Source organism: Triturus cristatus, chromosome 2_1, assembly GCF_964204655.1.
Source record: "Triturus cristatus chromosome 2_1, aTriCri1.1, whole genome shotgun sequence".
In the NCBI taxonomy this organism is placed as follows: domain Eukaryota; kingdom Metazoa; phylum Chordata; class Amphibia; order Caudata; family Salamandridae; genus Triturus; species Triturus cristatus.
Window position 1 is genome coordinate 990,921,676 of NC_140581.1, and position 12,994 is coordinate 990,934,669.

General features: G+C 50.7%; 1 protein-coding gene across 2 annotated transcripts in view; it reads right to left on the reverse strand.

Moving 5' to 3' along the window:
* Nucleotides 1–12,994, reverse strand: part of FOCAD (focadhesin) — a 1,730,079-nt gene that overhangs the window by 46,970 nt on the left and 1,670,115 nt on the right. For both annotated transcript variants that reach the window (XM_085634390.1, XM_085634400.1), the window contains exon 45: nucleotides 9,580–9,655. In XM_085634390.1, the coding sequence (XP_085490516.1) occupies nucleotides 9,580–9,655 (76 nt within the window). The remainder of the gene's footprint in view (nucleotides 1–9,579; nucleotides 9,656–12,994) is intronic.

Here is a 12,994-nt window from a genome sequence, read left to right on the forward strand (position 1 = left end):
AGTAGGGCTTCAAACTTGCTTTCCATTGCCACGGATAAGTCCAGAGTCCCAGATCTTGAGGCATCTCCATCTGGTATGTTGTGGGTCCTGTCGCCATGCGCAGGGTTTCCGGAGTTGTCAACCGCAACCGTCCCATATTACGGCCAGCTGGAGACACACAGTCAATCACCCCAGATGCTGCAAGTCCAGTGAAGTTTTATAAGCAGCCCACCTCCTAACTGTTTAACATTATTGGTGCTTTGCAGTGCTTCCCCGAGTTGCAGGCTCCTTATCTATCCTGTGTGATGTTATACCTGCCCCAGTATACCCAAACACTAACACACAAGTCTCCAGAAGGGTGGGTGAGGTAAAGCTGTTGTGATGACACCGGGAGGGTCTTCCTTTGTAAGCGTCAGGTTGGGGTGAGAGGCGTAACAGACTCTTTAGTGGCCAGTGGTCCAAACTAAGGTGTGGCGGTCAAGATGCGTGCATTCACTACAGGAAATGCGCGGCCAGGCGGTTGTGGCTTGGAAACTACGCACTGGGGAAGCCAAGACCCCACCGGGGTGAGGTAAACTGTAAAATCCCTCCCAGCCCTACTATGCCCAGCCAGGAGTCTTATCAAGAGATGTTTTGAACCCAACCGTCACTTCCCAACATATGCCCCACCAACAGCCTCAGACTCAACTCGACAATAGCAGGCACAGTATGTAAACAGGCAACCCCAATCAATCGTCCCTGGTTTGGTGTATGCTGCAAGTAAATCATAGCAGTGAGGCCTAGGCCCAGAATGACCCCGGACTCCCCCCCAACCTATCTCCTCTTCCTAGCAGATCACAACCGCGTTCATATGCCGGTGCAAGCAAAGGCAGCTACCAGCGTCCCTAGACCCCACGGGGGCCAACTCTGAAGGACACTGTACTGCATCTGTTTATACACCGCTGCAATCATGGCATTAATCCAGAACACGCAGGCAGGACAGCTAGCACCACATCGCCTAGGTCTGACACGACCCCCAGACCGCACTGCACACTAGCACTAGTGGCCACAATTTGTTAGTAGCATTGCATCCAGTCCCTGTACACAAAGCCTCTACAGTGGCACTGCTCCAGTCAAAGTCCTCCTCACCAAGCAGGCATTTCGAGCCCACTGGCCTAGGTCCGAACCGACCTCCGGGCACTGTGGCACTCTCTCAGTTAGCGTGGCCTCACAAGTGATACCTCTGCCGGCACATCACTCTCAGCACGAGTGACCCAACTGGCAGAGGGAGCGAAGGAGATCTCTGCCCCCACCACCCGATGTCCAAGGCAAAATTTGAGTCCTAGCACTGGTGCTGCGAGGCCTGAGCCTGGCACGACCCCCAAGCCCTGCAGCTGCGCCCCTCACCAGAGTGCTCTTGCCCAAGCCGGCGCTGCAACTTCGGCAGGGCAGGCATCAAGCTTTGCGGGGTGGTCTAGACCCGAACCTGCCCGCGGGTCCAACCCTGCTCCATTGCCACGCCAATTAATGCTGCGGATAGACCACGCAAGCCCTTGTCTCCTCACCTGCATTGTGGCAATATGCCCGACTCTCCGGACCCCCTATGTTCACCAGCGGGGCACACATCAAGGGAGGCCACCCCTGTCCGTGTCTCGACCGCCATTAGCTCCGGCCGTCTGGTATCCCGCGCCCCCAACCAGAGCTGCCCGAGTAAGGGAGCCTACAGGCCCGCGGCGACAATTATGCTGGAGTGCGAACAGCAGGCTGATGACCCTCAGACGGCAGCACCGCCAGGTATTCCAATGATTGCGGCACTAACTGCTGGGGATCGGGCCTAGCGTCCGACACAAGGGCGTAGGCTGCAGATGGCACCCACAGCAGTCCCCTTGTTTCCGCACTCCAGCCGCCGAAGAGATCCCCACGGCATAAGAATTAGAGACTAGGGGACTGAGACAGAGCCAGCCATAGCCGGCTTCCAGCTGGCAACCGGGATTAGAGGTGGATAATGGGTTGTAGAGGCAGAGCCTAGATAGAGTGCGTCCATCTTCTTGGCTCTGCTAGCCTCGCCCCCAAAAACATCCTTCATTAATAAAATTTCAAAGTTAGCTGTTCATGGAGAGCTTGAATTAGAGCAATTGAGTTAATTGATGCTGCTGAAGTTGCTAATTCCATAAGGATGGTAAAATTATTTCTCTTTGATGATTAAATGCAGTTTTAAGACACCCTGAAAAATAAAGGTTATGTGATGTGCTGAGTTCAAGTTTGTATGATTTGAAAACACCTGTGGTTCTCCCATGCTTTCAGGTCATAATGGACTACCTTTTTCTCTCTGGATTTCTGCACAGTCACATCATGTGAAAACCAGGACACCAGTTTTAACCACACACTTGGTTTAAGGTTTAAATGTCTTTCTCTGGTCAACATGGGAAGTGAACCAGGCAGTACAAACTGAATGTGCTCCAGCAAACGTAGCATCAGTCTAGGGGGCATCCTGGACCTCAAACTGTGAACAATGAGTTTAAAAAATGTCTGCGTACTCTTTTTATACTGGGGTTGGCTTTTGGGTAGAATGAAGTCTAGAGAGATTTTGAAGAATACCTCTAATATCGTCCACCCAGAGCAAAGGGACTGAAGAACAAGTTACTTACCTTCGGTAACGATGTATCTGTAAGAAACATTAGTTAGTTAGATTCCTCACCTTAGAATATCCCCAGGCGTCAGACTGGATCCGGAAGATTTTTCGTCAGCAATACCCCTTGCGCGTCGCTAGGCGTCGTCTGCGGCTCCGCGTCCGTCGTCGGCGTCGTGCGCCGGGATGACGTCGTCGGAGTACTTAGACGCCGCCCTCGCGCGCTGACGTCAGTTCTTGTACATAGCCTTCCGCGCCAGGAACGCAGAGCCATGCAAAGACCGACACTGGTGCCAAAAATAAAATCTAGGGCCCTGAAAGGGATAGCCTTAACCCTAGATGTCAGTTCGCAGAACGGGGAGGATGGGAGGGTCGGTGAGGAATCTAACTAACTAATGTTTCTTACAGATACATCGTTACCGAAGGTAAGTAACTTGTTCATCTGAAAGAAACACGTTAGTTAGATTCCTCACCTTAGAATAGATACCCAAGCAATACCATCCCCGGTGGTGGGTCTGCGAACCAAGATCACACCAGAAAGTCCTGGAGGACAGAACGGCCAAAGAAGCCATCCCTCCGGACTTGGCTGTCAAGGCAATAATGCCTGGCAAACGTGTGTAGCGAAGCCCACGTCGCCGCCTGACAGATGTCCTGCAAAGGGACTCCCCGTCCCAAGGCAGTAGTAGCCGCCGTGGCCCGAGTAGAATGGGCGCGCAGCCCAACAGGAGGGTCCTTTTTAGCCAAGGAATAGCAAATTTTTATACACAAAACGACCCACCGAGAGATGGTTCGTTTGTGCACAGCTTTCCCCTTCTTAGCGCCCACGTACCCAACAAAAAGCTGGTCGTCCACCCGGAACTGTTTTGTGCGGTCCAGATAAAAGGAGAGCGCACGTTTTGGGTCCAGACGGTGGAGCCTCTCTTCCTCTTTGGAAGGATGCGGAGGCGGAAAGAAGGTGGGCAAGGTGACAGACTGCCCAAGGTGAAATGGAGTCACCACTTTAGGAAGAAAGGAGGGACGAGGCCGAAGGACAACCTTGTCCGGATGAACAGATAGAAAAGGAGGCTTTGAAGATAAAGCCTGGAGCTCACTCACCCGTCTAGCCGAGGTGATGGCTACCAGAAAAGCAGTCTTTAGAGTTAGAAGACGAAGAGGGCAATTGTGAAGAGGCTCGAAGGGAGCGCACATCAGGAATGTCAATACCAGATTCAAGTCCCACTGAGGCATTACAAAAGGGACAGGAGGGAACGTGTGTGTAATGCCTTTGAGAAAGCGTGTAACCACAGGGGACTTGAAAAGAGAAGGCTGATCAGGAAGCCGCAAGAAGGCGGAGATGGCAGCAAGATAACCTTTCAGGGTGCCCAGGGCAGAGCCCTGCCGGGCCAGAGAAAGAAGGAAGAGGAGAACCTCAGAAAGAGGGGCGGAAAGGGGATCCACAGCCTTTGCTGTGCACCATGCCACAAATTTGTTCCACCGGCAGGCGTATACCGACTTTGTGGAGGGACGCCTGGCTGCCAGAATGATATCACAGACTTCAGGAGGCAAGTCAAATGGCATCAACTGCCGCCGCTCAATCTCCACGCATGGAGGTGGAGGCTGGACAGGTTCGGGTGGAGGACCGTCCCCTGCTGCTGCGACAGAAGATCCTCCCGAAGGGGCAGACGTATCGGGGGATCGGTCAACAGACTGAGTAGCTCGGGATACCAGTATCTTCGTGCCCAATCCGGAGCCACCAAGATGACTTGGGCCCGGTCGTGCCTGATCTTCTTCAGCACTCTGGGCAGAAGTGGTATAGGCGGAAAGGCGTACAACAGACCGCAACTCCACTCGTGACGAAAAGCGTCGCCGAGCGAGTGCCGCCTTGGAAATTCCAACGCGCAGAACTGCTGACATTGCGCGTTCTCTTCGGTGGCGAATAGATCTAACCAAGGCTCTCCCCACTGCTGAAAGAGGCCTTGCGCCACTTCGGAGTTCAGACGCCATTCGTGATCCATCATGCACCGGCGGCTGAGTTCGTCTGCTCTGGCGTTCAGAGAGCCCGCCAGATGTTGAACCACCAGGGTGACGCCCTGGTGTTCCAGCCATGTCCAGAGGCGCAGAGCCTCCTGACAAAGGGTCCACGACCCCACCCCGCCCTGTTTGTTGCAGTACCACATGGCGGTGGTGTTGTCCGTGAACACCTGCACGACACTTCCCCTGACAGAGGGAAGGAAGGCTTTCAGTGCAAGCCGGATCGCTCTCAACTCCAACAGGTTGATGTGGAGACGAGACTCCGCCGGAGACCAGAGGCCTCTGATCTCCGCCTCTCCCATATGGCCACCCCATCCCAGGAGGGACGCATCCGTCACTACGACATGCTCTGGTTGGGGAAGGGAGAGGCTCTTGCCCTTGACCCACTCGCGGTCCGTGAGCCACCACTGCAACTGTTGTGCAGTGCCCTCCGAGATCAAGACATGGTCGGACAGGTTGCCGTGATGCTGGGCCCACTGAAACTTCAGGTCCCACTGCAGAGCCCGCATGCGCCGCCTGGCGTGATGCACTAGTAGGATGCAGGAGGCCATCAGCCCCAGAAGCCGCAACACTAGCCTGACCGAAACCCGGGATAGAGGCCGAAAGATGGGAATCAGGGCCCGTATATCCCGGACCCGCTGTTCCGGTGGATGGACCCGGAACCGCGCCGAATCGAGAACCGCTCCGATGAAGAGGAGCTCCTGAGAGGGACTCAGGTGTGACTTCGGCACGTTGATGGAAAACCCCAGCAAATGCAGGAGATCCGCCGTAGTCTGGAGGTGGGAGACGACTGCCTGGGGCGAGCCCGCCTTCAACAACCAGTCGTCGAGATAGGGGAAGACTGGAACCCCTGATCTGCGCAGATGAGCTGCGACCACCGCCATCACTTTCGTGAACACCCGAGGGGCACTGGTGAGGCCGAAGGGGAGCACGGTAAACTGAAAGTGCTCTTGGCCCACCGTGAACCGCAGGTAACGCCGGTGGGCCGGCAGGACGGGGATGTGGAAATAAGCGTCCTGCAAGTCCAACGCTACCATCCAGTCTCCAGGGTCTAGGGCAGCTAAAACCTGAGCCAACGTTAGCATCTTGAACCTTTCCTTTCGGAGGAAGGCATTGACGTTCCGGAGGTCCAAGATAGGGCGTAGGCCCCCCTTGCCCTTCTTGGGAACCAGAAAGTAGTGGGAATAACAACCACGACCTACTTCTGGACTCGGAACGCGCTCGACGGCCCCCTTGGCCAAGAGAGCCGAAACTTCCTCGCGGAGAAGATCCAAATGATCCCCCGAGATACGGTGGTGCTGCGGTGGCATGGCTGGAGGGGTCGTCTCGAAGGGGAGGGAGTAGCCCCTTCGGACGATTTGCAGCACCCACCTGTCCGATGTTATGGACCGCCAGTGGAGCAGGTGATGGCGAACTCTGCCGCCCACTGGCGTGGTATGGGCCTGAAAGCTCGGACTAGGAAGGCTTTGAGGCGGATGCTGCCGGGGTGGATGTGGGCTGACCACGTCGGCCTCCATTTCCGCCACGGCGGAAGCCACGTCCGCGACCGCGCGCAGGTTGGTTCTGCGGCTGGTGGCTTTGCGGACGTGAGGAGGCGCCCCTTCCTTGGCCACGAAAGGGGCGAAAAGCGGAGGTGTGCGCCCGCGGAGCCGCGAGGCCCAAGGACTTGGCCGTAGCCCGGGAGTCCTTAAAGCGGTTCAGCGCACTGTCCGCCTTCTCACCAAACAGGCGAGTGCCATCAAAGGGCATGTCCATGAGGGTTGTATGGACATCCCCGGAAAATGACGTGGACCGCATCCAGGCGTGGCGGCGGAGCGCCACCGTGGTGGAAATCGCCCGACCCAGCGAGTCCGTGGTGTCAAGCCCACATCGTATGGCGTGCCGTGCTGCATCCCTCCCATCGGCCAAAGCCTGGGTAAGACGCGTCCGGACCTCCTCCGGACACAGGGGCAGCACGTCCTCCACCGTATCCCACAGGGAATGGGAATAACGGTCCAAGAGACAGGCGGTATTTAAGGACCGCAGGCCCAAACTAAGGGACGAAAACAGTTTCTTGCCGAACTGCTCGAGTCTCTTAGAATCCCGATCCGGCGGAGCGGTCGGGAAGGAGGATTGGGAAGTAGAGGCCTGGATAACCAGACTCTCGGGGGTGGGGTGTTGGGACAGGAAACTGGGGTCGCCCGGAGCAGGGCGGTGGCGCCTGGCAACGTTCCTGTCCACAGGAGGAACTGTGGAGGGCTTGGACCAGGTGCCCTGCAGAACGTCAGTGAGGGCCTCGTTGAACGGCAGCAGAGGCTCAGTGGAGCTTGCTGAGGTTTGAAGCACCTCAGTGAGGATGTTAGTCCTCACAGCCACGGCAGGCAACTCGAGCCCAAGGGCCTCAGCCGCCTTGCGCAGCACCACAGAAAATGCCGCACCCTCCTCCGAAGCCACGGTCGGAGGAGAAGTGAATCCAGTGTCTGGCGAGGTGTCCAGCCCACTGGCCTCCCCCAGTTCATCTGCCCAGTCCTGAGAAAGCTGTGACTGAACAGCCAGAGGGTCCTCGAACCCCTCCCAGTCGCCCCCTTCTTCCGATTCCTGATAAACAGGAGGAATGATCGGAACCGGACTGTAGAGATGGTAGGACTCAAGCGGCGTCGGATGCGGCGTCGGCGGACGCCGTGCCGGCGTCGGGTCCGGATGAGGGCTAAACCGGGGTGTCGGCGTCACAGGCGTCGGCGTCGGCGGCGCCGGTGACGGCGTCGGTGGTTCAGGCGTCGGCGCCGGTGGAGGAGTGACTAGGTCAACCGGCGTCGACTGGGGCCCAGGCAAGGGCCCCGCGGGGACCTGCGGCGTCGAGACCGGAGTCGTCGCCGGGGCCGGAGCCGCCGGCACGCGAGGTCGCCCAGTCGAGTCCGCGGGGCCCGAAGGCGCGCCAGCGGGCGTCGACGGCGGGGCCAGGCTCCTCATGGCCGAGAGGAAGGCACTGATCTCCGCCGGCGCCGCGTCAGCCCCAGGGACCGGAAGGTATGGGGGCGGACGCGGCACCTGCGGCTCCGCCGGAGCCGCGGGGGTGGAACCACCCTGACCCTCGGCCGAGTCGCGCGACCGGCGAGGGGAGTCCGAAGAGCGATGTCGCCTCTTGGACTTCTTGGAGCGTTTGGACTTACCCGACGACTTGGAGCCGGACGAGCGATGGCGTCGGCTAGGGCTCCGCGAGCGATCCTTGGACCTCCTCCTGGACCGGGATCGCGCACGACGCGGAGCCGAGTGGCGAAGCTCGAGAAGCTTGCGGGACCGCTCCCGCCTAGCCTTCGAAGTCAGGGCCTGACAGTCGTTGCACGACTCCGCGTCGTGGTCGGGGCCTAAGCAGTAGAGGCACCGGCGGTGGTGATCGGTCACCGACATCAGTCGATGACAATCCTCACAAGCCTTGAACCCAGGCATCCTACCGGCACCAGATGTCGACAGACAAGGATCAAAAATGATCAAAAAAGTTTTAGTCAAAAAAGACTAAAAGGGGTAGCTCTCCCGGATCTGCGCTTACTGGCGCGGAAAAAAGAAGAACTGACGTCAGCGCGCGAGGGCGGCGTCTAAGTACTCCGACGACGTCATCCCGGCGCACGACGCCGACGACGGACGCGGAGCCGCAGACGACGCCTAGCGACGCGCAAGGGGTATTGCTGACGAAAAATCTTCCGGATCCAGTCTGACGCCTGGGGATATTCTAAGGTGAGGAATCTAACTAACGTGTTTCTTTCAGATGATATAGTCTGAATGAAATCAGTAGGCCTAAAGGCCAACCTGCTTAATGGCTTAGGCTTGTCAACCTCTTAATTCATCTAAGTGCCTGTATAAGACTGATTAGCTCCATCACTAATTTTGAGGATATACACAAAAACTGAAGTTTCTAGTAGTCAACATGAACATCACTCAAATACAGAAACTGTGAAAAGAAAATAACAAATATTTTTATCCCAACAATGTGGTCAACAGAATGACAATATGGTATGGGTATAGTTGGCAATGGAGAAAAACAAACTTGACTACCAAATACTCAGAGTACCTCCCCAGCACTAGAGACATACAGACTGAAATGGTTTTTTATTTTGTTTACACAAAAATGGCACTTTAACTGTCCATTTACCGGGTGTGCATCCATTTCTAAATTTCTTAAAGCCTTCTGAGATGGCTTCAAATGAGAGGCAAGTATGAGTTACAATCAAAATATCTAGTTAAAAATCCTAAATTAGGTCCTTGGACAGGGAGCAAGCATTATTTACCAAGACCTTCTTTTCTCTTACCCCTATTAGTAAACCAATTAGTCAAACTCTTTGCTCTTCTAACCAGCCAAAAGCCTGTGGGCCACAAATGTGGCTTCCATCTCTTCCCTCAGTGTGGTATTTTCTATTTGGAAAACCAGAGAAGAGCCACCTTCTCCTACCATCTGAGACAGAGTAGCCTCTCCGGTGCTGCCAGAAGTTCATCTAGTCATAACCTTTCTATTAAATGTGGTACTTGCAGCTTTCCTAGAACGAATAAATAACTTGCATGACATGGGGCATCTTGGAAGTTCTTCCTGTGGTGACAGAACTGTAAGCCAGTTTAAAACAGGTACTGTGAAACAATTGTGTTTTAAGATTAAAGCTAATGCATTGCATATATCATTTAATATTATCAGTATTTTTTTTTTAAAACAACAAATGAAAAATACTAAAGCAAAGCTGTAGCCCACAGTGCAACTAGTTTGATCACTGTTCAGTATTTTTTTATTGAAAATTTGATTTCCTGAAGTTATTTGGAGGTCATGATATTTAACCATAGCAAGACATTAAAGTTTAGATTTTTTTAGACCCTTACTGAATTAATAAACATAGAACAAATGTAATCAAGCAAAACACAGCTAGACGAAATGTACTTTGAGTAGCAAACTTTCAGCAAATATGTTTGAGACGAGATAATCACATTTCAAAAAGTTTAAAAAGATTTCAATAAACCATTACCTTTGAGGAGATCCCTGGATGTTTCTGAAAGGGCATCCCTGGGGCTCTCCAGTATATTAAACAGCCAGTCTATAAACTGAGGATGGGTTAAAAAGCAGAACATACAAAACATTAGAACTCTGACAGTTGAATGAAAATCAAACAAATCGTAGTCAAAGCTCTAACAGAAGTACATTATGACAAGTCTACTCTGTAGATTTAGAAAGCGGATAGCAATAAAAAAACTTTCTCTCACTCCTCCTTCAATGCATTCTATTGAGAAAAAGATGACTAGTAACATTCCATTCATTTTTTAGGTGACTAGTAAAGCATTTTAAATATTCCAACACAATTCACCCACGAATATTGGAAGGCCCTTGTGAAGAACAACCATGTAATGCAAAAGTATGTTGTAGAAGCAGTCTAGGGGAGCAAGATAATGTGACACTGGTCTGTAAAATTGAACATTTCTATTAGTGTTGTTTGTTTGCTTTTAGGAAAATGCAAAATAAAGAATTAAAAAGAAATATCCCACCCAAATCTATACAACTTTTCAAACATTAATATGTGTTGGGAATAGGAAAATTGTACCATCTCCTATACTATATTTGAATGACAGGAATAGTTTGTTCCTGTATGCTTAATAGCAAACCATGGTTTGAACACAATCATAAACATCGCATAAATCCCAGTAGTTTCGACAAGCTCCCACATGGACCTTTCTGTTCCAAGGGCTTTACATGATAAAAAACAAAGCATCTCGTTCATGAAGTAAGAAAGAGCAAGAATTGAAATAATTGCTGTATAAAGTTTGTTAAAATGCACAAAATCAGAACTGAAATAAGGAATTCAATTATCTGCCTTACTTATGTGTCTGTATAAGTCCTCTTGGGTAATGTCAATCATATTGTTTCTTGGTGTGGCTCACTTTTAGTACTACGCTTCAAGAAAGACAAGTATAATCACTGTCTTGGACATCAAAATCTATATCAAAATATTGTTTGGTGAACGGGAAAATTAGAAATATTCTCTATATCAGACAGGATTCCATTCAGACTTGGAGACTACAGACAACACTTTAGAGCTGTTACTGCTGGCATGAAGGGTAACCAATGAGCAAGCACTTTTGGCTAGATGTGAGTGCCACAGTTTTCTCTTAGATCTTTGACAGAGCAAATCTTGCCTTTTTATTGAAGACACTCTCGAGATGGAGAATTCCTCCTTCTCTTTTTTAGCTCTATCACCCTTTCATGTAGTAACAAATGGGTCATAATAAACGTGGGTTCTAGGTCCCTGCAAACCAAAATAATTGTGAATTATTTTAGTTAGAACAGGACTGTGGCTTGGCTTCATTGCTATTGTGTCTTTAAATGTCACACAGTAGAATGTTGAAAACGATTTGCAAATCAATGAGAACAAAACAAAACCTTTGCCACCTGCTCAATTGATTAGTACCTGGACTCTCTTGGTGTAACTACCAACATACACCAATCTATGGACCAGAATCAACAAGATGGCTAGTAATAAAATGTACTTGAATTCTCTTACATCTAAACCAAGTGCTCTTATATTTGATTTGGGCAACTTTTTGGTAAATATAGCGACTGAGCTGTTGCTACTGATTATTCAAACAAATTTTGTACCAGCACAAACTTAGGTTTGCATATTTATCTGGATAGTTTAGCTACTGCTGAATACAATTGTTCACTATTACGCAGGATTCTCCGCTTGTCCAGTGCCATTTTGCCAACTTTAATTTGGCTAGACTTGGCTTTGGTTTCGACAGCCATCAATTCAAATGTGACATTTAAAATATGTGTTAATGCGGTCCCTAGTATTTCTCAAATGGAACAATTTCGAATAAAGTAGAGCTTCAAGGAGTTACGAGGTGTAATTAATGGTATGATTATTTCGTGGCTTCTTTAACCATTTTGGGGTTTCTACTACTGGCGTCTCTGAGACTGCACAAGTTACATTTAAGAAATTATTTTTAAAAAGGTCAAAATTGGTATTGTTTTAATCAGACTTCCATGCCGTTGCAATTAGGATACTTTCTGAATCACCAATCCATATCTACACTAAATTTAAAAGTGAAACATATTTGTTGGATCCCTTTCTTCCTTTTCAATTTCTTCAATTAACTGAGAAAGCCATTACTTTCCTTTGGAAATATTCGATATACCCTTGTGATTGCTATAGGCAGTGAGTAAAAGAAGAAAGATAACCCCCACTTTTGTTTGTGCCTTTGCTTATACCAGGAAAGAAACCATTTACTCACATCTATAGTCTGTATAAATGAAGTATGAACAATTAAGGGAAATGTGGATCGCTGCTTGTAGGTGATAGTTTAAAAGTTTGCTGCAATATTGTGAAATATTTGAAATGTAGTTGAATGTTTCGAGAGTTGTGGTTATTGAACAAGTTACTTACCTTCGGTAACGATGTATCTGTAAGAAACATTAGTTAGTTAGATTCCTCACCTTAGAATATCCCCAGGCGTCAGACTGGATCCGGAAGATTTTTCGTCAGCAATACCCCTTGCGCGTCGCTAGGCATCGTCTGCGGCTCCGCGTCCGTCGTCGGCGTCGTGCGCCGGAATGACGTCGTTGGAGTACTTAGACGCCGCCCTCGCGCGCTGACGTCAGTTCTTGTACATAGCCTTCTGCGCCAGGAACGCAGAGCCATGCAAGATACCGACACTGGTGCCAAAAAGTTCTAGGGCCCTGAAAGGGATAGCCTTAACCCTAGATGTCAGTTCGCAGAACGGGGAGGATGGGTGGGTCGGTGAGGAATCTAACTAACAAATGTTTCTTACAGATACATCGTTACCGAAGGTAAGTAACTTGTTCATCTGAAAGAAACACGTTAGTTAGATTCCTCACCTTAGAAGAACAAGTTACTTACCTTCGGTAACGATGTATCTGTAAGAAACATTAGTTAGTTAGATTCCTCACCTTAGAATATCCCCAGGCGTCAGACTGGATCCGGAAGATTTTTCGTCAGCAATACCCCTTGCGCGTCGCTAGGCGTCGTCTGCGGCTCCGCGTCCGTCGTCGGCGTCGTGCGCCGGAATGACGTCGTCGGAGTACTTAGACGCCGCCCTCGCGCGCTGACGTCAGTTCTTGTACATAGCTTTCCGCGCCAGGAACGCAGAGCCATGCAAAGACCGACACTGGTGCCAAAAATAAAATCTAGGGGCCTGAAAAGGATAACTTTAACCCTAGATGTCAGTTCGCAGAACGGGGAGGATGGGTGGGTCGGTGAGGAATCTAACTAACTAATGTTTCTTACAGATACATCGTTACCGAAGGTAAGTAACTTGTTCATCTGAAAGAAACACGTTAGTTAGATTCCTCACCTTAGAATAGATACCCAAGCAATACCATCCCCGGTGGTGGGTCTGCGAACCAAGATCACACCAGAAAGTCCTGGAGGA